The 26,919-nt window shown below is 42.8% G+C and overlaps 1 protein-coding gene across 5 annotated transcripts in view; it reads left to right on the top strand.

Annotated features, from left to right (window-relative positions):
- The window catches only part of DOT1L (DOT1 like histone lysine methyltransferase), a 115,337-nt gene that overhangs the window by 29,241 nt on the left and 59,177 nt on the right, over window positions 1-26,919 (top strand). For all 5 annotated transcript variants that reach the window (XM_075903195.1, XM_075903196.1, XM_075903197.1 and 2 more), the window contains exons 2-7: window positions 1,224-1,267; window positions 5,647-5,721; window positions 8,261-8,324; window positions 10,422-10,650; window positions 14,659-14,753; window positions 17,312-17,374. In XM_075903195.1, coding sequence (XP_075759310.1) covers window positions 1,224-1,267; window positions 5,647-5,721; window positions 8,261-8,324; window positions 10,422-10,650; window positions 14,659-14,753; window positions 17,312-17,374 — 570 coding nt within the window. The remainder of the gene's footprint in view (window positions 1-1,223; window positions 1,268-5,646; window positions 5,722-8,260; window positions 8,325-10,421; window positions 10,651-14,658; window positions 14,754-17,311; window positions 17,375-26,919) is intronic.

The following is a 26,919-nucleotide window of genomic DNA, read 5'->3' as shown; positions in this document are numbered from 1 at the left end:
TTATGTCTCTGGGCTTTGCAGGATGGATACAGTAAAATGGTTAGAAAACCCCCTACTTTTCCTAAAATAGACTTTTCTGACATGTGGCTTAGGCAGAAGTTGTTTTAACGGCACCCATTTGGGATGAGACCTGCAGAACTCACTTTTGGCTTTACCTGAGTAATGTGTTCTAAACACATGCTAGTAAAACCTGTCTGCCACATGATCTTCTGCGTGAGTGTAATGTAATGGACAATTTCAATGGGTTTTATAGTGATAGAAAGACCTGAGCTACGTCTAGACTGGCATGTTTTTCTGCAAATGCTTTTAATGGAAAAGTTTTTCCGTTAAAAGCATTTGCGGAAAAGAGCATCTAGATTAGCACAGACGCTTTTGAGCAAAAGCACTTTTTGCGGAAAAGCGTCCGTGCCAATCTAGATGCGGTTTTGTGCAAGAAAGCCCCGATCGCCATTTTCGCCATCGGGGCTTTTTTGCGCAAAACAGTCCTGAGCTGTCTACACTGGCCCTCTTGCGCAAATGATTTGCTCAAGAGGGCTTTTGCCCGAACGGGAGCAGCATAGTATTTCCGCAAGAACACTGATGATCTTACATGAGATCGTCAGTGTTCTTGCAGAAATTCAAGCGGCCAGTGTAGACAACTGGCAAGTTTTTCCGCAAAGCAGATGATTTTGCGGAAAACTTGCCAGTCTAGACACAGCCCTGTAGTAACTGGTGTTTTGCATTCCCAGTTTTTAATCACTAATATTCTTATTGTTTAGCTGATGGTTTATTTTATTTCTAATTTACTTGCTAATCTACAGTCCTATTCCACATACAGAGATGTAAACATGTTCCAGATACTAAGTAGATGAAATCAGCTGTTTGTAATATAGCTTGTATTCAAACACTCACCTCACACCAATAATCCCTAAGGGTACTGACTGCAAAATTTATTTTTTTCAAGAAGTGCACGTGACTTAAGTGCAAAGTTTGTAAAAACCTTTTAGTGGTCTGTGGAAACTCAAGGAAACATACTTTTTTAAGCGTGTAAAGCTTTGTTTTCTCGTAAGACATACATTTTGAACGTTTTAACTGGGTTTGGCAGCAATTAAGGACTCTTGCCTATGTGTAAATCTTAATCTTCTTGAAAAGGTTGAGTCATGTAATCTTTGACATGAATGGTGATCTCCAAATATCTGAAACTGCTTCTTTTCTCTCTCAAACCCCCTCTCTTTTAATTTCAGGACAAACACCATGATGCTGCTCATGAAATCATTGAGACAATTCGGTAAGTGTTCAATGCAGAGCTCGACAGAACTTTTACTTCCATATAGGTATTACTCTGTGCCCATGGCCACACTGCCACTCCTCCACCCCCAGGTGCCCAATCAAGGCCTGGGGACAGGGAACCCCAACCCTTCTGCCCAAGGCCCCACCCCTTCCAAGGCAGTCCGTGGCCATTTCAGAAATTTGTGAAGTGGCCCCCTTTTACAAATTATTGTCCACCCCTGGTATACACGGTTACCTGATGAGCCTTGATTGACTGGCTGACCTGGTAGGCTGCTGGTATGTATGGGGAGCTGAGTTAAAAGCCAGCTCCTGGCGTGCACTGGGTTCTGAAGAGCCACCTGCCTCCCTGTGCTACTACCTCTGTATCAGAGGCAACAGTGTGAGGAGGGCAGGTGGCAACTGGTACGTACAGGGCACTGACTTAAAAGCCGTCTCCCCACATGCGCTGGCTCTCAGGGTGCTGTCTGCTTCCCCCTCCCCTCGCACACTGCTGCCTCTGTAACAAGAGGCAGCAGTGCTGGGAGGGTATGTAGGAGCCAACTGAAATTGTCAGTGATTACATCGTTCATCACATTTTTACCTCTCTAATACACTGTAGGGTGGATTTTTTTTTTTTTTAATAATGAGGATTTTAAAATTGGAAGGATAAGACTAGGAGCTTAGCGAACAAAACTTCACCATCATCTACTGTCTCTTGTTGGATTCTGGCCCAATTTAAACTTACACTATTGACTTTTTTCCTTCAAAATATCTCACTGTTGCTAAAACTGTGCAGCGCCTTTGACACTGAAATGCTTGGGAGCGATGCCTGCATGAGCATTCCTACTGCTAGTGGGACTGCATCAGTGGGAGGCTGTGCCTGAAATACTATTGCAAGAAGGCGGAGGGCTGAACATTTTCAGGCACCGTTACAGCCATGCATAGCAGTGACACAGCAATAATTCATACTCACTGTGGTTTTGGCAGCATTGGGGAAAAAACTTTCCGGGTAAGTCCTTAATACAACTGGGTTTGTTGTTTATCCACAATAGAGTGTGAAAATACATTAGTCATATTTTAAAATTGTTTTCATGCTTACTTGTCTCACAACTTTGCTTAATGGACAAGTTAGCAACCTTACACGGTGTTTTAGGCATGTGAAAGGTTAACCCATTAAATGGTAAGCATCATCTTTAATGGGTGATGCTTACTGGTATTGATTAATTGGTGGGAACTGGAGCAGCTCCCCACCTGTAGGCAGGGAGCTGGTCCAGCTCTGTGGGACCCACCATGGACAGGGGCTGCTCCTGCCATTCCAGAGCAGCCTCTATCTGTGGCAAGCCAGGTGTGTCGCAGACAGGGGCTTCTCCCTGTGGCAGGGTTGGGGAGGCATTCCAGCCCAGCTGCAGTGGATGGCAGGGTCACACCAGCCCAACCTGGCTAGAGTGGCTCCCTTTAATCACATTTAACCAGTTACCAATTAAACAGGATTTTATATCCTTAGTTTGCTTTCATTTGTAGCTCAACTCTGTTGTAGCTCATTATTGGTCAGAGCTGAATAGTGTCCCCCTGGAAGCCTCCCCTCCACCTGAGCTAGAATGTTGAGAGAGAATACAATGTGACTGTCCACGTGGTCCTAGTAAACAGTATTGCACCTGGGTTGCCTACAGTGAGAGTTTGGTACCTGAGGTGTTAGCATGGGGTGAGATCTTACAATAGCATTGCTGGTCCATATGACTTTTAAAATGCTCTTGTGAAACACAGCTTATTCTTGTGAGACACAGATATTCTTGTGATTGTGAATTGAAAATAATGTTATCCCTGTTAGGGGACCATGGTTTAGTCTTGTTCCTTGACATTTATTTTTTTTAATCCACAAAGGCCTTGTCTAAAAACAGCAGTTCAGTGGTAGTGCCACTAGTAAGGTCTCTGACATCTGTGTTCAGCAGCATGTCAGTTAGATTTGCACTGAGTAGGTTTAACTGAGATGCTGCTGAAACTGGTTGCCCGAGTTGTAGAGTCATAAGTACTAGGCCTCCCTATATTGACACCAGCTAATGGCAAGAAGAGTCAGTGCTGGAACACAGTCAGGAAATCATGTGTCTCAGATTTATTAAAATATGGGGATTTTTGTAGTTCATTCAGGGTCTTAAAGTACTTTGTAACTATCAGTTTTATCTATGCACCAAATTAACCACAGTGCTTATACATTTAGCTTATGCTAGTAAGCTGTCCTGTGGGGGTGTGAGGGGAGAGGATATAGAGCTGACCACTGGCTTGAAAAGTTGTGATATGAACGGTTGTTTGCTGCACACTGGCCTAGTTTAAGGGGAAAAAAGATTGTAGAGATCAAAAAGTGAGGTTTTAAGTTTTCATTAGAAGAATAAAGACATGTAGTTCACAAATACCATTATGCCTTTCTGTAAGGCACTAAATATTCTAAAGAGCAGTGAGGAGCATTAGTGGCGTAACATTCTCAAGTCATTTTGGATGCTAAATATTTCTCTCACCTCTTCGTTGTGTGGAACATTTTGTACAATTTTAGCCTATTCAAAATAAAATCAGATCACCTTTTAGCGCAGTAAAGCGAGAAAATTGATTTTACAGAAAGAGTACTTTTAAATCAACAGTTTTGCTTCCTTGATCCATGCAGTCATGTCTTCTAACTTTGTCTAAAATATTATTCTTTTTTGTTGTGTGTTTTTTCAACTATTAATTCCATTGCGAAGTCAACACAGAAATGGGGGGGGAAGAGCTTGGAATTTTTCTCAGTAAATCTATTAACATGGGGTATGTCTATATCTACCACAGTAGGGCATGTAGTGAAGACTCTGCTGGCAGAAGAGTTTTCCATTTTGGCATAAGAACCTCACCTTTGTGAGCAGGATAAGTTGTGTTGGTTGTTTAGTCGGTAAAGGGTGAAACTGCAGAGCCACAATGCGGTGAGCCCCGGGAGCTAAGCCTTCTGCGGCTCTGCCTTTTAAATGTGGCTCTTAATACATTTAAGAAGCAGAGGAGCAGTGTCTGGAACTGAGCATGAGCCAAGAATCGGCTCCTCTGTCCCCTTACAGAGATGGTATTGAGGGGAATTGGCTTTTAAGCCAGCTTCCCCTCTTCCCCCTTGCTGCTTCTCTCTGATAGAGGCAGCAAGGTGGGGGAGAAAGTAACTAGTTGAGTCACTTGACAACTACCTGATAAGCATATGCTTATCAGGTAGTTGACTAATCGCCCAGGGTATGTCTACACTACCTCCCTAGTTCGAACTAGGGGGGGTAATGTAGTCATACGGAGTTGCAAATGAAGCCCGGGATTTGAATTTCCCGGGCTTCATTTGCATAAAGCCGGCCGTTGCCATTTTTAAATGCCAGCTAGTTCGGACTGCGTGCACGCGGTTTCCTAATCCGAACTAGCTGTACGCCTCGTGGAACGAGGCATATACATCCCTATTCCTGATAGTATTCAACAGAGCACTTTATTTTGGTCTATACTTAGGTTCCACTCAGTTTGATTACTAGAAGGGAAAGCCCTTTACAAAGACTTTGTGACTCCAGTGACTTGCCATCCAGACCAGAGAGCCCCAGCCACATAGCTTGCCTGGGACTGTGAGCTCAGCCAGCCTGGCAGCCTTCAGGGCCAGTGGCCTGAGACAGGGAGCCTGGCCAGAGCAGAGGCAGCACACTGGCCAGGTTGATGAGTGTGGGCTGGGGACGGAGGGAAGAGCCCAAGACTGACCTCCCCTGGTCCGGCAAACTCACTTGTTTGGGGCCATTCAGGTCCCAAGGGTGCTGGACCAGGGAGGTGTACACTGTACTGGTAGAAGAAGAAAGCACCCCCCAACACCAGTGGTTTGGAGGTTTAATGTATGCGGAGGATGGTTTCAAACATCAGGTAGCAGGCGATGACTTGCATCTACATGTGTCAAAAGAAATAGCTTTGTCAAAGGAAGTGGTCATTCGTAGCAACTTATTAAAAAATAAATGCATTTCAGAAAGATTGTTCTTGTGCTTCATGTTTCCGAGATTAGCACGAGCTGTGGCTTTTATTTTTACTCCAACTAAGTATATTTGTCACTTCATTGTGAATTCAGATTTGAATTCATGCCTCTTCAAGAGCGTTATAGTACTGCCAATGGTAATGGGCACTTTACTTCATAATCACTCTTGTGTATAGTAAGAACTCTTTGAGCTCCATAGATAGCATTCTGTGATGTCTATCTCGCTTTTTACAATATTTAAGTATTTTCATGCTTTTTGTAGCACTGTCTTTAATTTATCAGAAAGTCAGCCTAGAATTGAGGCAGACTGCTGCTTTGGTAAAAAATAAAAACTGCCCTGGTTAAATGCTCATCTAAAAGATTTGGGTGTCTGTTGCATTCTGATTCTTGTCTCATTCTTGCAGGTGGGTCTGTGAAGAAATCCCAGATCTCAAGCTTGCTATGGAAAATTACGTTTTAATTGACTATGATACAAAAAGGTGAGAGGAACCCTCCCCTTCCCCAGAAGGGCAGACATAAAAGGCTTGTTGTGAATTGGTCTGTAATTAGTTATTCTTAGAAACTACATACTGAGCTGCAGTTTTCTTTTAAAACTGGCTTCAGGCTTTACAAAGTTATTTTGGTAGGAAATGTGTAACAGGAGTATTGGCAACGGCTGTTGGGCTTATGGACATAATTGGAAACTTCACATAGCAGAAAGCTGAGCTGGGGTGCGTTGGAATTATTCATCCTGAAACAATGATCAGTATCTGTGCTGTTGGGCTAGAGCCAGTGTTAGGAGTCTGAATGGCACTGAAGTTTCTGCTTTTGTAGTAACTAAGAATTCTTGTTGGAAAACACTATGCCAGAGCTGCCATTGGCACCACTGATTTTTCTCTTCATGTTTGTGAGAAGTTAACTTTCCCCACTCCTCTCCTGTTGAGAATCAAATACGAGTGGTGACTATAAAACCAGTTTCAACTCAAACCATTCCTACAGCTTTGTCTCTGGAGAAGCAGGAGTAGTGCCTGATTCACAGAGCTGTGTGAAAACGCCTAGTACATGTTTCAGTCTGCTCTGTGAGTAAAGATGGGAAGGGTCAAAATCTGACCCTATGGAATTCTTTTGTTTGTAATAAATTGGTTTGGAGACATTTGAGAGATTGTATATTTTTGGCTCAATTTGACTGCACTGAGAATGGAAATAGAGATGACATTTTGTCTGCAGCCAAGTTGTGGTTTATGAAAGTCCATGAAATTTTTAAGGAAAAAGATCTACATTCACTGATGTCCACAAATGGATCATGTCTCCTGAATAGCATTGAGACAGGTGACATTGAACTATGTCCTAATTCAGTATTAACGATTTGAGCACCTGGATGGCTTTTGCTACTTAGAAGCACTGCTCTTTGGTGCCTACTCTGTTACCTTCATTTGATATGGTCTTGTTCTACTAGCCCCTTCAACCACCCAGAGAATTCAGTGGGGAGTAGTAAGTGTTCAATACTTCTTTACATCAGTTCTATAGTTTCTATGCTGATGTTGTAACAAACAATAATTGTGTAGTATTGGTGTGCTGGTGGGTTATGTAACCACACAGCATCACTTGTTGTCAGCAGTGATACTGAATAAGAGAAAAAACCATTTGTCCTCACCTCGCTTATTTCTCTGAAACTGTTCAAAGAAGCCATAAACCTGTCATTCTAGTAATGGTTTAATCAATTTTATTTTTCTTGGGGGAGGGGAGATAATTCTTTCAAAAGTTTATTATGGAACATCGGCTGCAGCGCTGACAAATGCAGAGAATAGGCACAGAAATGCAAATATGCATGCATTTAAAAAAAATGCTTTTCAGTTTCATGTTTTTTTATTACCATGGAATTAAAACCTGTCAATTTGCAGCCCAAAGTGCGTTCAAAGCCACAGTGTTTTCAAATCAGGAGTCTTAGTTAGTTGTGGTAATGAAGTCAAGTTCATAAGAGGTTAACTTCCCTCCTCCCTTCCCGTCTTGGGGTAGCTGTGGGGCATGTTATTCCAGTTACTCTGTGGAATGACCTTTGCTGCTGTGTGTGGAATGTACTTTTGTATTGACAGGGGAATTGGCAGGAATTCTTCTCTCCTTGACCTGAAATGATTGTGTAATCCTCTTAGCTTCTGCAGTTAAGGGGCCTGGCTAACCTGTGAACCCGGCTAACCCTAGAACAAGCAGTATGCTTCTCTGCTAAAACAGGACTCTGGTGGATGAAGTTTGTATTTTGAAAGTTCTGTTACATGGCACACTGCATTTTAGAACAGAATAGAAATGACCTCTGGATAAGTGTCTGCCTGTCTTTATAGCTGGATACGGTGGACATGGGAAGGAACAAAGCAGAACACATGACAAGTGTAATCGTTTCCTTCCATTTCCCTACATGCAAACAAAAATGCAAGATAAGAGTGTCCATGAAACTGTCCAGCTTGAATTCCAGATTGGTCAAAAAGGAGAAAGTAGGATAGTGTCAGGGTATCTCCATAACTTATTTTCCCCCATTCGTTACAATAAGCCTTTGGAAGTTGAATGTTTGAAATCAGTTTCCTTAAAAGATCTCTTCTTCCATCACATGGATATCATGCGTAGAATTTCTCATGAATAGTTGTCTCTTCTTTAAGCAAACTTTATAAAAAGTGTAAAATTGCTTAGAGAATATTTTGCCCGCCCCTCCGCAATTACAGCTACAATATATACATTTAAATGTAGTTCACATGTTGGCCTACCAACCTTGGCAATGGTACTTTTATTGCAAATACCTGAGCGTTTCAAGAGTCTCTTTAGACCAGTGGTTCTCAAATTTTTTGGGCTCCAGAGCCCTTTACATACATAATTTATGCAGAGCCCCAGCAGTCCACTGATTTGTATGTGTTGTACCTATCGATGTTTCCAGTTTGTCAACCTTGCGGAGCCCCTGGAGATGTCTCGCGGAGCCTTGCGCAGAGCACAGTTTGAGAAACACTGCTTTAGACTGGTAACTTACTAGCAAATTTTGCTTTTCTCCTTTCACAGCTTTGAAAGCATGCAGAGGCTTTGTGACAAATACAACCGAGCCATTGATAGCATTCATCAGTTGGTATGTATTTACCTTTGTTAGGCCCTGATTCCTAGCTAGCTGGCTTTATTCAAGCTAGTGGTTTCAAATTCATGTACCAAAAATGACATCCAAAGCTCTAAGTTGTGTGTGTTAGCTTAAACAGTGGCACTGCCATTACAACATTTTCATTCATTCAGGAGTTAATAAATCATCTGTTAAACCTTGCTTTCTGGGCCAAAACTTGGCACTTGAGAATTTAGCTTTAGAGTGAATTTATATCTTTATATAAAGAAAGGCTTAATTTTTCTAAAATGCAGATTTACACTCTTGTAGCCCCTAATGTGCACTTAGCATTCTTGCTTTGACATTTGAAATAGCTGTTACCTTTGAAAAAGGGTTTCTATGCACGCACCATATCTAGCTTTTTTTGTCAGAAATTTCACAAGGATTTAATACGTGTTTACATGTGTGGAGGGATTGAGGCTCAAAGGTTCCTTAAATAAAGGTTCCTTAAAGGTTCTATCTGAACCCTCTTGTGTATTGTGGCGATGATCCATAGATTAAGAATTTTCTTACCATTCATAAAGCTATATTTTAGAGCTGGTCTGTTCAAAGGATGCGAAGGAAGAACTGGAATGAAAGCTAATTTAATAAATTTTCAATTATAAGTAATTTTTTTGGAATTCTTGCCCCAAGTTTAAGGCTGGTTTGGGAGGCGGTAATCGAATATAGCAAGTATAATCTAATATTAAGACTTCATTTCTGGAATTTACATGACACTTCTTTCAGTAATATCTGTCACCATACTTAACGCGTATTCAATTTAATAATATATTGTATTCTATATATTCAATTATATATAAAAAATTCAATTATAGGTCAAAATACTTCAAAAAGTCCCATCAGACACATGTTTATTTTATGGGAGCATTCAGTATACACTTCAGGAAGATATTGCTAGTAGTTTAGAACAGTGGTCCCCAACGTTTTGGGGCTGCCTGGGGGCGGGGCCGCTCACGCACTGGGCATGCGGGGGCTACTCACAGGCCACGTGACTGGGGGCGGGGCCAAGCATGTGCCGCACGGCCGGGGCCGGCACCGGCATGTGCTGTGACCCCGGGCAGTGGCCGCCCAGGCGCCATGCGTCCGGAGCCGGCACCGGCATGTGCGGCGCACTCGGGGCCACGGCTGGCACCCGGGGCCGTGGCCGGCAGCGGCATGCACGGCACCCCCGAGGTCAGGGCCGGCAGGGGCTGCCCATGCGCCCGGGACTGGCACCTGCCGCACGCCCGGGGGCAGGGCCAGGCCAGATTGCTCCACGGGTGCACATAAATGGCCCAGCCGGCGCCATGGCGCCCGAGCACCGCGTTGGGGACCACTGGTTTAGAACATCTCCCAGACTTTGCACTTCTTTGGCACCTACAGATCTGTGTGCTGTTTGCCTGATCTATAGATACCAGCCACTTTAATCATGTTTGTTAGTAGCTTAAAAGTTGGAATTCTTTGGCATTTACTGAAGTGAGAATCTAGACAGGAAGAGGAGATGAAAAGCTGCCCAGAAACAAAGCTTACAGACATGTATAAAATCCAAAGAGGGAAGATATAAGAGGAAGTTCAGAAACATCAATAGCTTCTCCTAGCAGACTTACCTGGCACAGGGCTTTGGGGTGTGTCTGTGTGTGGGTGTGAGAGAGAGAGAGAGACTGTGGGCTGGGGCATGTTTTCTTCCCTCCAGCCCCCTTTTGCCCACCAGAGGCTTGTTCTCTGCTCCCTCACCCACAGGTACTCCAGCCCACCAGGGGCTGTTCTCTTCCAGCCCCTCCCCTGGTGCTGCGGCCAAGATACTTTTTCCCTGGTGTAGTTGGTATGCAGTCTTAGAAAATATTGTGTGAGGTGATGCGGACAGTAAAACAAACCAGCTTCCCCAAGCTGCATTGCTGCAGAAATTCTGTAGCATGTCTTGCTACTGCTTATGGAAGAACTGTTAGATCAGTTTTACTCATGCAAGAAGAGAGATGGAGGAAAGAGGATTATCTTTGTGCCAGTTTTCCTCCTCCCCCCCCCCCCCCCCCCCACAAGTTCAGGTATGTCATGATTGATTGATTTTTACATTCTCTTCCTGCTCCCCACTCTTAGTGGAAAGGAACTACCCAGCCCATGAAACTGAACACTCGTCCCTCCAATGGGCTCCTCCGTCACATCTTGCAGCAAGTATATAACCACTCGGTGACTGACCCAGAGAAACTCAACAACTATGAGCCCTTTTCCCCAGAGGTGTATGGAGAGACTTCATTTGATTTAGTGGCCCAAATGATTGATGAGATTAAAATGACTGAGGATGACTTGTTTGTTGACTTGGGCAGTGGTAAGTGACAAATTGCTTTGTTTTTCCTTTTCTGTCCCTGCCCAGGCTTTTTCCTCCTAATAATAATAATAATAAAAAAATCAGTAACTTTATATTAGGAAAGTAACCCATCTCCACAGAATGTGTATCTTGCTGTGCACTCCTGACAGATCAGTGCTTTCCTTCCTATGTTAGCAGTGGGATATGGCACCAAATATGTTACCTCCCCATAATGTTGTGAAGAAAGGATTAATTCATCAGGAAACTTAATTTAAGAATACTCCATTTTTCACACCATGCATAAATGTACTCATTTTAAAATATGGTTGGCGTCAGAAATGTCTGTGTACAAGTCCTATTACCAGAGTCCATATCCAAACTGGTTTCTGGACTCAGTTTGTTCATTTCATGCGTCATACCTTTTTTCCCCTAGTGTCAGATGTGCAAATGCCATGTGTTGCCTGAAAGGCAAGTAGGTTCTTTTCTGTGTCTGACCCAATCATCAGCAATAAATGTTTTATATTTTATTGTGAGGCCATATTAAATCCAGCTCTCACTTCCATAGCTCCATCTATGCTAAAGTTAGCAGTTTTAACAAAAGTAAAAATTTTGATCAGTGATGCAACCAGATGTGACTCAAACATGTGAAAGCGATAAGTCGAATAAGATGGTGGTCTTGTTAGTTGCTCACATCTCATTTCCAGCAGGAAAGGAGCAATGAGAATTCCTCCTTTTAATGTAGAATAGTCTTGGGTTGAAATAAATAGTGTGTGTCCCCTTGCTTTTTCAACAGCCATCCCTTATCTTACTAAAGGGAAGGGGATTCTGCCCAGTGAAAATACAGCAGAATTACCAACAACTTCCGTATTCATTTACTAAATGAAATTTTAAGTTAAGGTTGTTAAAGCAGGTCAGTCACAGGGGACAGAATTGATTTTAAAATCTTGCCCCCTCAGGTCCATATATTTTATATGGATAGTTAAGTACAATATAAACACCTAGAGGTGTTTAAGTCTCAGCTTGACAAAGCCCTGGCCGGGTTGATTTAGTTGGAATTGGTCCTGCCTAGAGCAGGGGGCTGGACTTGATGACCTTCTGAGGTCTCTTCCAGTTCTATGATTTTATGAATATGAGATTCTTCTAAAATACTCTGGTCAGTTATAGAGCTTTGCTGTACTGAAATAACTGCTTCACCACAATTGTGTGTAGTTATTTGTTCGCTAAGGTCATAAGCGATCATATCTGGAAGTCACACAGTCCTGCTGTTTGCTTAACAAGATGGGAGAGTGTTAGCTGATTGGTACTTTTGAGTAAAACTTTTGTTTTCCTTGGTGTCTACATGACCCAAACCAGAAATTTATCACCAAAGATCCCCAGACATTAATATTGGGCTAAGACAAAGCCTATGAAAAATAGGAACTTTTACAAGCATCTGAAAATAATAGTTTAGCATTCAATAGCCTCAGCCTTAATGCTGTGGTTAATTTTATGTGCATTGGTTTTTCAGTTGGTTGATACTGAAATATAGGATTGTGATTTCTCCTCCCTTCACAGCTCTTCCCTACACCCATGGAGGTTTGCATGTCGATAGTAGAATTGAGACTAAATTTCCATAGTATTCTAGTCAATGCAGTGTAGTGTACAGTGTAAATTAGAGTACCATTATAGCAATTGCACAGTATTCAAAAACTTTAGTGCCTTTACTTCACTTCTGTGTATAGGAATCATTCATCTGCCTGGAGTGTAACAACCAATGGTGAAATGTTACAGCCATTTTTTATCACGTAACTATGTCCAACCATTTAAGACTAGAAGTCAGCAGTACCATGTGCAGTTGACCCTGCAAATGGAATTTTAAGAAGGCAGAACTTAGGCTAGGTCTACACTATAGCTGAAGGTCGGCTTACGGTATGCAATTCCAGCTACATAAAAACAGGGCTGGAGTTGCTGTATCTTAAGTCAAGATTTGGTGCTGTCCTCCCAGTGGGAGGTCAACAGGAGAAACAGTTCCATCAATGTCCCTTACTCCTCGCGAGGAGGAGTAGTTCTGGCATCTCCGAGGGTACCATCAGTGTTCGATTTAGTGGGTCTTTACTAGACCCACTAAATCAAATGCCAGATCAATTGCTGCAGAGTTGATCTCCGTAGTCTAGACGTGGCCATAGTTATGCAACTTGGAATTAGAACTGTTGCAAATGGCATCGTCTTTTTAACCACAAGTGGTCCCTGAAGAGAGAGAGAGAGGCAGTAATTTCTTCTAACACTTCTGCGGGCACTCCTAGCAAGGCCCCCCTTTGTGCACCCATCTGCAGGGGGAAGCAAAGTGATGTGGCTTTGCTTCCCAACTGCTAGCTGTGTTGCTCCGCTTCCCACTGGTGAGTACCAGCCTTCTCCTTCCCCTAGTGATTTGCTGGCAGCCAACAAGTGGAGTCATGTTTCTCCACTCGTCCCCGTGGCTCCTGCTGCAGTCACCAGGGTTTGCAGGCAGGCCCCTGGTGTGCCTGGAGGCTCTTGACCCTTGCCCCTCCTGCCCACTATAGAGGGGGGCATGTGGAGTCTTAAACCTCCTCCACATGTCACTAGTGTATACGGTATTTAGCAAAAGGAGAGGGGGGCCTCTTGGTGCTACCATAATACAAACATTTATTACACGGGATTGTCAGCCTTGTGGTGCCTCATTACACCAAAGTGAGTATTGAATCAATACTGATTTAATGGCAAGAGAACCGCCTCCTCAATTTTTAGTGCTATTTCTTGCAGTCAACTGATGAAATGGAAAACGACAATGTGCTTTCTGTGTAAATGTGCTCTCTGGGTGGCTTGAACATTTCTGTTCCCTGAAGAATCCTCTATGATTCTACGAGAAGTGCATTAGTGAGACAATGCATTTTACATTAGTCCAGTACAAATGGTGTAAAACTTTGTATTAGAATGAATCTAGAAATGATTTGATCCGCAGTTGTAATCAATTGCAATAAGAAATGTAGAGTGACAGCTAGGAAAGATTTACCTTGTATTTGGCAAAATCTGGGTCATGTATGCAAACAGAAGTTTAGTTGTGATTTTTCTTTTTTCGCATAAGCCAAAGAGATGTAAGGTGTGGGAATGGCAGCTAATTACTGCTGGAGAAGTCTCTACTGCAGACTAATTGGGACTGAGTGATGGACAGTTCATACCTTTTTAAGTACAGCCTCTCTCCGAGTTACGGACCAAACACTTGGCCGTAACTTGATCTGTTCGTAACTCGGACCCCATTGAGTTACGCGTGATCGCGCTGTTCGTAAGCGCAAGTCGTGTTTGTAACTCGGGGACCGCCTTTACGACCGCTCCATGGGAGCTTTGGTCGTAAGTGCAAACGGTCGTAATTCGACTGTTGGCAACTCGGGGAGCGGCTGTAATGTTTATTCTGGCAGTTTAGCAGTTGCTTCTAAAATTACTTTACCTATTGAACATTATCTTTTTTTTATTGTACTAGGAAGTTATGCTCTTGTCTTTTTCCATGTGCTGAGACTTCTATGTGCATTTTTCATCATGATGAAAATGAGCTATAAATGTTTTGTTATAGCTTTCTCCATTATATCGGCAGATTTAAATTGCAAAATTAATTTAGCTGCTGTTTGGTTTTCTGGTGGAAACAAAATGCATCTATTTCCGTTCCATAGGACGCAAGTCTTTTTAATGATAAATAGGCTCTGGTATTGACTTTGTTAAATGTATGACAATTTACATTACAAAGAACAGTTCCAACTTCAATGTGCCACAATATGTATATTATGGGAGTGCCTATTGTGCTAGGTACTGTGCATTCTTATAGAATGCCCGAAGAGCTTAGCATAAGTAGGCAAGACAAAAAGTGAGAGAATATTCACTGCCCAAAAAGTGTGGATTACACAGATGTTGTGCAGGGACATGGGAACCATTCTGCACAGCTAGGAATCTCTCTTGCTTACATCTTGGCCTTTGTTTTAGAAGCAGTTTCCTGTGTATGGGGGAGCTTTGTATTATAACTGTGTGCACCTCTACTTTCAGGTGTGGGTCAGGTGGTGCTTCAAGTTGCTGCTGCCACAAACTGCAAACATCACTATGGTGTGGAGAAAGCTGATATTCCAGCCAAATATGCTGAGGTGAGTTTGTAGGTTTTTGATTCCAGGGCTGGCTCAGTGCCTTATGTCTTGCGGGTAATTGTTATGCATTAGAAAGCAGGAAACCTGAGTGTGAATCCTAGACACTCTGGCTCCTTAAGTCAGTAAGGACTGGAAACACAGCAGTGATAAAAATGAGGAGGATTAAGTGCTTCCTGTTCCTTATAGGCCATGCTCTCTGAGTGATCAGAAACATCCATTAACTGGTCTCTGAAGAGAGCTTAGTTAAGGCCTGAAAAAGAACTAGGCAGAGTGAGGCTGTGTAACTGGGGATAGGAAGCTTATAAAAAGGGAACAAAAGTCAAAAGGGAAGATGTATGTTGAACCTAGACACCGTACTGCCTAAGCTGTGGATTTCAGGACCCTAATTAGTATCTGCTGTTTGGAATGGGACTTTGAAAGGACTGTGTCACAGAGGCTAGTGCTGTGTAAGCTTGAACACCCTTAGGAAGGAGTTGGGAAAAGTCAGAGCATTGGGAGAGAACTATCGGAATGCCTAATTTTTTAAAAAAAGTTTTGTAATACAGATCATGCTAAGAATGCCCCTTAGCAGCCCCAACTCTTAAAACCATTGAGTTTAGATATTAAAAATGTTAGCTGCGGAGTTACTGAGGCCTATCGAATAGCAGTGCTCAGTATGCACCCAAAGAAGTGAATACAACAAAATTTCATAATAAGGCTCTTGTACTTAGGCAAGCAGTTTTCTTTACACTTCCATTAATTCTGTGTCTATGGGGACATGCAAAGTTCAGCAATTCCAAGGGAAACATGGAATCCAAATGAGTTGCAAGCAAACAATAACAGTTGGTCAAGTTGCAGTAAGAATTCTGTACTTCCTCCAGTAAGTTGCACAGAGCTTCACACCTTTAACTTGTCCAAACTAATGGACTTTGTTTTTTTTCACACACAAACTTTAGCTTAAAGAATGCACAAATAGCTTTTGAGCTTACTTTTCGAAGATATAGGTAAAAGGCTCTGATGCCATCATGAGTGCCATAGAAGGGCCTAGGAAGTAAGTTGTCTTTACTTTTCATAGTAATTCGTTAGAAATTTTGAGTTGGAATACTTTTACCAAATCTTTCTCCCTCATCTCCTTGCATGAGTGTTCTGACTCATTTTAGAGCAGCTCAGGAAGGCTAAGTTCCTGGCTCTTTAGTAGTAATCACTATTTAAAAACCACTGATTTGTGAAAGAAAATACTTAAAAGGCCAGAGTTTTATTTATATTAAGCCCCTTTTATGCCACTCTAGCAGTGTGAAGGGGCAATCATGTAAATGACAAGCAGGCTGTAAAGAACTAATTTTTTTTTTTTACAACAGCATGAATAGAATATAAATTGTTAGGAGTACTAATCCTGATGTTGTTGTGTCAAATGTTTTATTACTTTACCAGGTAAACAAAGTATACCATGATGTTCCAGCGCTTACAAATGGCCGTTGATTCACTTTTACACAGTTTTTAAGCTTTCACTTAAATCGTGGGAGGGGAAACTAAATTTCCAGTCTATAGTTTTGAAACTTCCAAAATGTTTACTGACAGTTCAGTGTTTCTTTGACTGTGGAAATGGAAACAGTATTTGAGTGGTGCGGAGTGCCTGGTGTTAACTCTGAAGCCTAATGGGCATTCAGATGTCAGCAAAAATGTCTCTCAGCTGACATAACATCAGAAACCTCCAGCTGATCTGTGTCTGAATGGAGTTTCAGATGGTGGATGAAACCTGAATGCCATTTCTTTCCTCCCAGTCTGAGCTCTGGATCTATATTTTGCATTTACAGCAGGTCTTGGAAGAGTGAGAAACTCACAATTTCAGTACACATCCATTTTGGTTTTAAATGGGAATGAACCAGTATAACTGACCCTCACTGCCATAGCAGAGAATAGCACTTTCCATAGTCTATAGGAAAAGAATAGTGGTGCTGCTTGTCATTCACCCCAGACTGTTGGGATGTGAAGGATTTTCAGCTCCTTTCTCCTCTCTGGCAATGGAAACCCACTACCAACTTTGAACTACAGGTGCCATGTCAGCCTATGCAACTGTAGTCTCTCAAGTCATAGATTGACACATTTCCCTCCCCCCCCCCAACTGCTGGCAGTGTGTTGCAAGGCAACTGCAATAGCAATGGGACGAAGCATTACTATTTATGCTTTCTTGTTAACCTTAATTAGACTGTCTTTACCTCTCCTCTTCACTATCTAGGCTCCCATAGGATTACGTTCACTGCCTCCTGCTTGCTCTGGGATTATGTAGCACAACAGCAACAGTTGCACCATCCTTGGCAGACTACTGAGCAATGTCAATTCTAAGTGTCTTTAAGGCTTCTCTGGAGGGGAAAGCAGAGAATAAGTCCGACTTTGTCCCCAGTAAGGAACTAAAAGAATAGAATTTCAGTATGCCTACATGATTTTTTCGCAGTCCAGTTAAGGTGCTAATGGAAAGAACTGCTAGAGTTTTGTCAGAGTTGCCTCTTCTCCTCTCACTGTCCTGCGACTGGTATCGCGAGATTCCTAATGGGTGGTTTTGTTTTCCCTCCCTCTTCTAGACGATGGACAGAGAGTTCAGAAAGTGGATGAAATGGTATGGGAAAAAACATGCAGAATACACAGTGAGTGAAATTGTGCTGAAAATCTTTGTGCTCCACTTATTGCTGATGTTCAGAATTTATAGGTCCCCTTCCTCCTGTTCTCCAGCCAAGATGCAGCATGAGTCAGATTGCTTCCTGGCCTTTACCTTGCTGCTGCTGAGCGAGGCTCTCAAAAATACATCTGCCCAGAGCCCTCGTCTGGACTCTCATGACATTTTGATGTGCGGTGTTGGAAATTTTGCAGTTCCTGGGAACCTCTTTATTATTAACTTGCATTTATTCAAGCTGTTTTCTGCTCCCATGAACATCATTAGGAAAATTGTTCCTTGATTAGCCTTTTACTTGGGAGAAATTAATATAATCCTGTTTTCTAGTGGTGCTCTCAGAGCCCTGAGAATACCCCAGGTTGTTTGTGTGTCATTTATTGCAACTGTTGCTTAAAAAAGAATGGTTTGCGGTCCCATACTGCCATATGCTGAATCATGGAGGGATGAGTGGGTCACTGTGGTTCCCTGATCATTTTGAGGAATTGCCATTGAGTGATTCTAGGGAATTGTCCCTTCTGTAGGGATTTAGTGAGCTATCGCTGTAGCACACCTAGCATGGGAGTAATTGACCAGGAAACAGATCCTGGTCTTCCATGTGATTTTTGCACAGCACTCTACAACTAAGCTACTGGATCAGTCTGGTCCACTTGCTTTTGAATTTCCCATTGCTTTCCACACCATATTATCCAATGGTCTCTAGCTGGTAGTTGGGGATTGGCATCAAGGAGGGTTATGTTAATTCTTCATTTGCAGAGAATGTAAAGCTCATGACAGTCTAATGTCCAGGGGTCAGCCTGGTAATGAAAGGGCTCTACTATTTCTCCTTGAGACATAGGCCGTCTGTTGGGCTAGGATAACAATGTTGCCTGTCTCAAAATATCCCTTACTGAAACAGACATGTAGCGTGGGACATGATTCCTTTTATATATTCTGATCCTCCTGGGCAAGGCTAATTTGCAGTTGGGTTAATGTCAAAGTTGCAAACTTTCCTGCTGTAAAACCGTGTGCATGCCTCCCTTACCAGCAAGTAGTCGTATGACACTCGTCCCGTGTGCTACCCAGCTGGCATGATATGAAAAGTACTCACTGAAGGCATTTCACTTATGCTCCATATAAGTTAAAAACTAGGGAAGGAACCTAAGCTGAAATGTATATTGATTTCTTGAGGCTGTGATTATGGCCACACTGTATACTACATGTGGTAGAATCTGAAGCTGCAGTGGGAACAATACTCCTTATTTTTGTTCTTTTCTTTGGAGGAAAGGTTATAAAAGCCAATGGTAAAGACCGAGGCCAAAATTTTCCTACGCGTGCCCCTAACTTAAGGCTCCCAGATAGCTTGCTTGCTTTTTCAATGGTATTGAGCAGATGGGCTCCCACTTGTCAGTGGCAGTGAGGGTGCATGGCACCACTAATATTACGCCACCTTCTATATCAGGGGTTCTCATACTGGGGTCATGACCCTCAAGGGATCACATGGTGGTTACATGGGCATCTTGAGCTGTCAGCTCCATGAGGCTGACAGCCCTGAGTCCCCATTAATTTGGATTACTCTCCTCCTCCATTTGTAAAAGCAACTCAGAGGGTTGCTTATGTGAATGGGGTCACCAATACAAAAGATTTTGAAAACAACTCAGAGGGGTAGCAGTGTTAGTCTGTAACTGAAAAAAATGTAAATAACGACGAGTAGTTCTTCAGCACCTTAGGCTACGTCTAGTCTACAAAGAAAAGTTGGAAAAAGATATGCAAATTGCAAACCGCAATTTCGAAAGAGGCTTTTCTGAGATTTGGCATGTCTGCATGGCACTAGGGATGTTAAATATGGGTTAATTCAATAGTTGATTAATCCCATGAATTCTTATCGGTTAGTTGACTATTCTGGCCCCACCCCGGGGACTATAGAAGTCAACGTGCTCCGGTCTCACTCCTGAGGAGTCCCTTGCCACTCAATGTTGCTGCTTCTGTATCAGAGGCAGCAACGTGGGTTCCCAGGTGAGAGCAGTTCCGCGAGGGGAGGCAGTTTAAAAACCAGCTCTCCTCGTGGACTGGCTGCCTGTCACCCCTGATACAGAGGCAATAGCACAGGATGGCAGCAGCTCCTGTTGGGATTGGTCCTGTCTTGGGCAGGGGCTGGACTTAATGACTTCCTGAGTTCTCTTCCAGCTTTGATTCTATCCCAGATGCGGCATGAGCCGGAACTGAACCTGCCTGCTTGGCTCCTAATACACTTTAAATGCAGAGCCACAGTGGGGCTAGGTCTTGGACTCAGCACGAGGCTGGGCTGTTGGCCAGCCTGCTGCTACATGTACTGGCAGGTGTGTGTGTGGGGGAAAATGCATGTAGTCTATAGCATTCATCTATACGCTTTGGTTTATTGGTTAATTGACTACACTATTCCATCCCTACACGGCACGAAATTTCGGAAAAACCTGCTCTTTTGAGCCATGTCTCCTTCCTCGTAAAATGAGGCTTACAGGGATGGCGAAAACATGTCCCCTTTTTCCAAAATTTTTCCAAAAACGTGGATGCATTTCTTAGATGCAGCATTGCTTTTGGTATCCCAGAAAAATGGTGCAGTATAGACGTAGTCTTAGAGCAGGGGTGGGCAAAAGGGGCCTCTGTGGGTCAGATCTGGCCTGCCAAGAGATGGATCTGGCCCGCAGAGGCCCTGCTGCTCTGCCGCTCCAGGTTCTGATTGGCTTGGGGGGCGGAGGAGCGCACACAGTTTCCGCTGCCCTGGCCCCATCTTGAGAGGAGCATGCAGCATTTATAAGTGCCGCACAGTCCTGGCTTCACGCGCTCCCTCGCCCTCAGGCCCTGATTGGCCTGGGGGTGGGGAAGCGTGCGACGCCTCCTCCTGCCCTGCCAGGGCTGCGTGGCACTTATAAATGCTTATAAGGGTGGGGAGAGAGTGGAGGAAACGTCGAATGCTTCCCTGCCCTGGGGCTTTGATTGGCCTGGGGCGGGGGAGTGTGGGAAATCTTCTCCCAGCACGGGGAAGGGATGGGGCAGGCCGGCAAAGGCACTCCCCCTCCCCCAGACCAATCATGGTCTGGGGATGGGGCACCCGGAAGTATCCCAGCCCCACCCCTTCCACTTGAGGCCTCGCCCCATTCTGGTGCGGCCAGGGGCCACTTGAGAAATTTTTGAAGTGGGCAAAAAATTATTGCCCACCCCTGCCTTAGACTAACAAAAAATCTAGATGATGGTATGAGCTTTCATGGGCACAACCCATGTCTTCAGATGAATGGAGTTAAGGGATCCAGGGTACCAAAAAATAGCAAAGAAAGAGAGATGTTGAGGGAAAGAAAATGGGGGAGGAAATATTGTCAATTAGTGTCCATGCTAAATGCGGCTAATACAATGGGCTATAGGTACCCGGTACTTTTTTTCTATGTCATTTGGGTGTGGAATGTAGCACCCATCCAGGGCAGGTCTTTTTTCAAACATTGATTACAGGTGTCAGACTTGTACATGAAACCAAGTTCTGCAGCTTCTCTCTCAAGCTGGTTTTGAAATTGCTTTGTAATAGTCACTTTTAGATCCATTAGTGAGTGCCCGGGGAAGCAACTGTTATACACGGATGCCTAAATACGGGTTTAGGAGTCTTACATTAGGTCAAAACGTTCTCATCTCCATCCCCTTGTCATACATGGCAGAGTTTTACTTGCTCTCTTTTGGCAGCTATCATCCCTTTTTAATCATGAATCTGGGGGCAGCATATGTATGTGCATCTCTAACCCTAATAAAATAACTGGCAATTTCTCCCCTCCGAGCCAACATATATATGCGGATACACACTTCTTGGTGGATTGTAAAGACTCTTTCCATAATTCTTGTGGCATGGATATTGGATAAGGGAAACGAGTCCTAAATCCTTCTATATTTAGTTCCTCCACATGGCAACATGCTGTGAAGCCAGCTTGTCTTTGGCAGTAAAACAATAATTCCATCCACTACCTCTGTGGTAATACAGGCTGTTATAATCGTGACTAGAATGCACTGGAAGACACAAAAGCTTCCTCTGGATGCAGGGAATGTAGTGGTGGTAGACAATGCAACTGCACTTAGAGCTTTGCTTGCTGCTTGTAAAATGTCTAGGTTACCACCATCTCTTATGTCTCAGAGAAGGGGAGCACTACTTCCCAGACAGCTCTCAAGAGCCCAGTCTGACAATAATCATCAATATGACTAAGGATTGGGGTGGTTTGTGACTCACCAGAATTTAACTTTGTAAATTCCATTTCATACACCTGGATTAAAAAGATAAAGTAAATATTTTAGAAGACCGAAGAGTTGGGGAATAGGGGAAAGGGAGTGGAAGGTTGACAGAAATTTGTGGGAATAAGTCTCCAATGCTTGCAGCTGCTTTGTATAACTTTGGACAGTGGTATTGAGTTTGTACACAGTGTTGCTGCCTTGCTCTAACGATCAAAACTGACAGACACGAGAGAGCAATAAATCCTGTTGTTCCTCTTGCATGATTTTTTTTTCTCACAGCCAAGTATCCATAATTCTTAGTACAACTGGCTCTGTGTTCGTACTCTGAAAAAATGACCAATAATAATAGCTTGAGATTCACATTGATTCCATATCCAGTGTGCTCTGTTTACAAGTGAGGTGATGGGTCTTCCCTCGTCCAATCCCACAAATGTGATCTGGAATTTGAGAACTGAGTAGTTCTTTCTTCTGGATGGAGCATCATCACAGGCAGTGGATTCTGAAATCAGAACATAATTAATGAGTCCGTTGATTCACAGACTTAAATAAGTAAATACAAATATCTAGGTTGCTTTTCTGTAGTCCCATTGCATTTGGTCACCAGTGCTATCGAGAATAAAAAAATGAAAATATATTTTAGTGAGAAGAATCAGTAAAGAGAATTTGCATGGTCAGAATATATACATAGGCTGACCTGTTGAGTAAGATGATATTTTAACACGGTCACTTGTCAGTCCATAATTGCATTGTAAAGTTCTCCAGCTGGTGCAAAACATCTTGAGGTATTTTGGAGTTCAAGGCACCTGCTGAGCTACAGCTACTAATCATGGGCTATTACTGAAACTTTTAAAGGTAGGGGGTTCCTATCTTGGGCATGAGAGCAGAAATTTTCTATATAATAGTTGGAAAAAATAACCACCATCTGTGGCGATTAATGCCTTTACTTGTTGTTTAGGACATCCTATATCACTGAGTTACTTTAGGCTTTTGGGCAAGAGTGTTCCACTACAAACCTAAACCCCATTCTTTCATCTGTTAATTTGTTCATTGTTTTCGTCTGTAGAATAACATTTCTGGTGTCTATTTCCATGAAACTGGAACTATTCCTTGGCAGTTTTCAAGTTAGTTTCAAACTTTTTTCCAAGGTACCTGTTGATCTGAGGAAGTCAGTATTTTTTCTTATGCGATTTGAACTGGGTGATTACATGGTCTGTCTTGAGAGTTCTGTGTCCTCAATGCCTTCCACTGGTTGTCTTACCATTTCCTTAATAGGAAAGGGTTCGTTCAGTTACACATGTGCACCAGGAGAGGAGTTATGTGCAAACTTGCAGAGCTGGGGAGAGAGGAGTCTGTGCGCAGGGTGGGGGAGGGGGAAGAGGTCAAATTCACATCTTTAATGTTCAGTATGGTTGAAAGGCTGAAGTTTTTTGGTTTAGTTTGGATTGATGACAGAGGAATTCCTCTGTTCTTCCCCTACTGCCAAAAAGAGCTTGCCCTAGCCATAGGGGAAAATTCTTTCCAACTCCTGAGCCTTGGCATAAAATGAAGGACGACACGCAGATTCTTAAGGTATGGGAAGAGGTGGGTCAGTGTTATACAGGTTGAACCTCTCTAGTCTGGCACCCTTGGGACCTGACCACTGCCGAACCAGGGAATTTGCCTGACTTGGTCGGTATTGTCTAGCAGCATTGCTGCTTACTGGACTCTTAGAAAACAGTTAGGGGTACATTTAGACCTAAATAACAATGCAGAACTCTTAGAGCTAGGACTGTTGGCTGTAAAGAAATGTTAAGGGACTGCAGGAAATTTAGCTTCACTCATAAGTGGACATCCAGCTAATTAAAATCATGCCGGAACATGGATGTTGCTGGATTGAGCAGTTCCTTCTTGCCCCCCAAATCGTGGTATACAAGTTCCCATGGAGTCCCTATGTTAGCCATTTTTGTAGTCCCCAAATCCCATCTTCGTAAAAAGCCTGCGGAGTGAGTGGCTGTTAGTCTGTAACTTTAAAAAAAAAAAAAAAAAAAAAGAGCAGTCCTATGGCCCCGTAGAGACTATCAAATGTATTACGTCGTCAGCTTTTGTGGGTAAAGCTTCATCAATTGAGTTGGAGCACAAATAAATACATACATTTTTCTCTCCAGCTCATCTGATGAAGTGGGTTTTAGCCACGAAACCTTGATGACCTAATAACTTTGATGGTCTCTAAGATGCCATAGGACTGCTCATTGTTTTTATAATATCTTGAGGGCATCCATATATAGCAAGTGGTCTTGCTCCAGTTTCCTTGCTGAACTTTTAAATCCAGTGTGGACACTACTGTAAATCTGGTTAAAGATGAGGGTAAAACTAGGATTCGCTCTTGTTTTGTAAAACCTTGTTTGTCTGGCTTTAGCTTTTTGAAATCAAAGGTGGTTTGGATCATAGTGTTCTTTATCCAACCTTTCCATCACTTTGATCTGGGAGACAGGAGTGCCTGGGGAATAGGGAATCCAGATTATAGAATTGTGGGACTAGAAGGTACCTTGAGAGCAGTCAAGTGCTCTGCAATCATATATGCATGATTCTAACTTCCCAGATTTCACTTGAGGCTCTAGCTAGATCTAATGGCTGCTTAGAGTTGTGTATCTGATTTATCCCCCACATAAGCAGACTGTATCATAGAAGGAAACCTCACTTGCCAAGGTATTTATGCATCCTGTCCAACCCCCACAACTGAGCTTGTGTGCATTAGTGGTGGATATATGTATTCCCTACACCAGTGTCTTTTTCCCCCTCTTTGTAACCTGTAGGCCTCACCTAGCTTTTCTGGTAGGTTTTGGGTGTGGCCTGGAAGTCACGTGTTGTCTCTTTCACAAAAGTCTTCCTTCAGAACAAAAACAGGCTGCCTTGATACCTCTTGCACGGATGTATTTTGCAGGCTCGTAACGGTCATTGCCTGTGCATAAAAGCTTCCATTGCCTAACTGAGCTGTCTGCAGTAAGGGTGTGGGCAGGATGTGTATTTGTCCTAGATATTTTTGAATGCCCTATTTCAGCGGGAAACTTGATGTTTTGGAATTTGAAAAGCCCTCCAAATGTCCCCTGTGGCTTTGACATAATGCCACGTTTCAGAGGTTTGGATTATTGCCTCTAGTTATTTTTGCAACGAACACGGGCTTAAAAATAACCACGTGTACTTTTCCAGGCGGAATGACCTGTTTTTGTGAGCCAAGCACTTTGCCCAGCGATTGCTAGAATGAGACTGTGCAGTCAGAGCTTTACAGCAGAGCCATCTAATGCGGGTCTGGGGAAGAGAATATTAGCTCCTGTTAGATTTTGGAGCCCAAAGCTCTGGGAAAATGGATTGGCCTTTAGAAGCAGCTATGGTTATCTGTTATAATGAATATAGGCCTGCAGTAGTGTGTTTCTTATTGCTTCGTAGGGGTGTGACATGCCAGTTTGCTTGGAGTTGCAGACTTCAGCTACTGTGAGCATATTCCTGCAGTCTCCAAAGAGCAAACAGATCTGTCTGAAAACCTGAGGGAAAACCTGCCTCTGCTTCTAAATTTAGAAACAGTGGGGGCTGGCTGCTCTCTGAAGTGGATTTCAGTGAGCTAATTATCAGTTTAGATAAAGCAGGTCCCCTGCCTTGTCTAATAGATGAAAATATCTGCATTACAGATGGTCCTTTCCATTCATTATTCACTAAGGAGATTACATTTCTGTGTGTGAGAGCGCGCACTGTGGGAGGGAGGGGTACATGATTGAAAGAGACTGAGTGCATCCCTACTGCTGTTACTGCCATCTCACACTGTCAGGCTGTGGTTTTCCTGTGTGACCTCGACAGCACAGCATTCTGTACTTAAGCATGAAATAGCCCTTCGGAAACTGGCTGGGTAGGTTTTTAATTACCATGGAAGAGCACACATTTCCTTACCAGTTCTTCCAAGTGAAATTTGGGGATTCTTGTTTGGGCCAGTTGTTTTGGGTCCTGTTGAGAGATCTCACTTAGTGTTCTCCCTTGGGATTGGTGAAGGTCAGGTCTATAGCAGTGCTGCTATGTCACAAGAGGTGATCGGTAGCTAGATCTCTTCGCTTCCCAAAATAATAGTTTAAAAAGCATCTCTTATACCACAGTCATCAAACTTCACAGCAGGCAGTTCTCCTGCCTTGTTGGCAGGAGGTATACTGCTGCAGTTAAGGGTAGAAGCTCGTAAATGGCTTGAGAATTCATCAGCAGGATTCAGAAACTGGCATTAAAAAAAGCATACGATTTCCACACTGCTTTTAAATAAATGCTGGTGGGTAACTGGTGAAGAAGCCCCTTCTTTGCTTCCATATTGAGAAATGTACCTACTAACTGGATGTAGGAAACTGTTTTATAAAACAGTTGAGTCACAGCCATGTTTAAACATGGCTATTTTTATAGAGGAGATGGAGGCCAAAATTACTACCCTTTTCTATGCCAGTCTGCCATTTCTGGAGCAGTTTTTACCCAAGCACTGGCTAAACATGGGCTACCTCTTGGAATATAAAAATAACCATGTTTGAATATGGTTATGTGGTCCTCTTGATTTATAATATGGCTACTTATTGGCTGGGTAGATGGGGAAGAAAACATTTTCATGTTTAACCCAGGAATGTGCCTTATCAGGGTTAAAACATGATTCCTTGATTTGGTTAAAATACCTTTTTTCTGTTTGCACAGGCAGGATGAATCTATAACACAGTTGGGGTCACAACTATTTTTATAAGTACCTGAAATCTAGTCACTGTAATTAAAAAAAAAAAAAAAAAAAAAAAAAAAAAGCAAGTATGTAGCACTATTTCTGATGCTATTCCAGCCCTAAATCCTCCAACTAAGTGATTGGCTTTATAGTATATGCCCCACACAGACAGGAGAAACTGTAATTGTGGGGAGACAAGTGAAACTAAATCAACACAGTGATGTCAAATGTACAAAGTAAACAGAAATAATTTGTTTTGCCCTCTAATACGTTTGTCAGTCATCTGAGATACTAGCTGTAACCATGGTAGATAAGATTTTCAGACAGAAGTTTTGAAGTCTTTCAGACAATTACATTGAAAGTGTACTTTCACATGGTTTTGGCAGAGCCTAAAAAGTATATGTACTGAAGTGTGTTTGACTCATGCATTTATCAGTCCCTCTTGGTGTCACATGATTGTTTTAGCTTTTAAAAATGTTCAGGAGTTTGTCAGTTCCTCTTTCCATTTTATTCCAATCCCTAAAATGAAGTTTATTCTGCAGTAAGAGAGCATGGGTTTAAGATAGTTACTCTTCTGTTTAACAGAGCTG

This window comes from Pelodiscus sinensis, chromosome 19 (genome assembly GCF_049634645.1).
Source record: "Pelodiscus sinensis isolate JC-2024 chromosome 19, ASM4963464v1, whole genome shotgun sequence".
NCBI classification, from domain to species: Eukaryota; Metazoa; Chordata; order Testudines; family Trionychidae; genus Pelodiscus; species Pelodiscus sinensis.
This window is presented reverse-complemented; position numbering and strand designations above follow the sequence as displayed.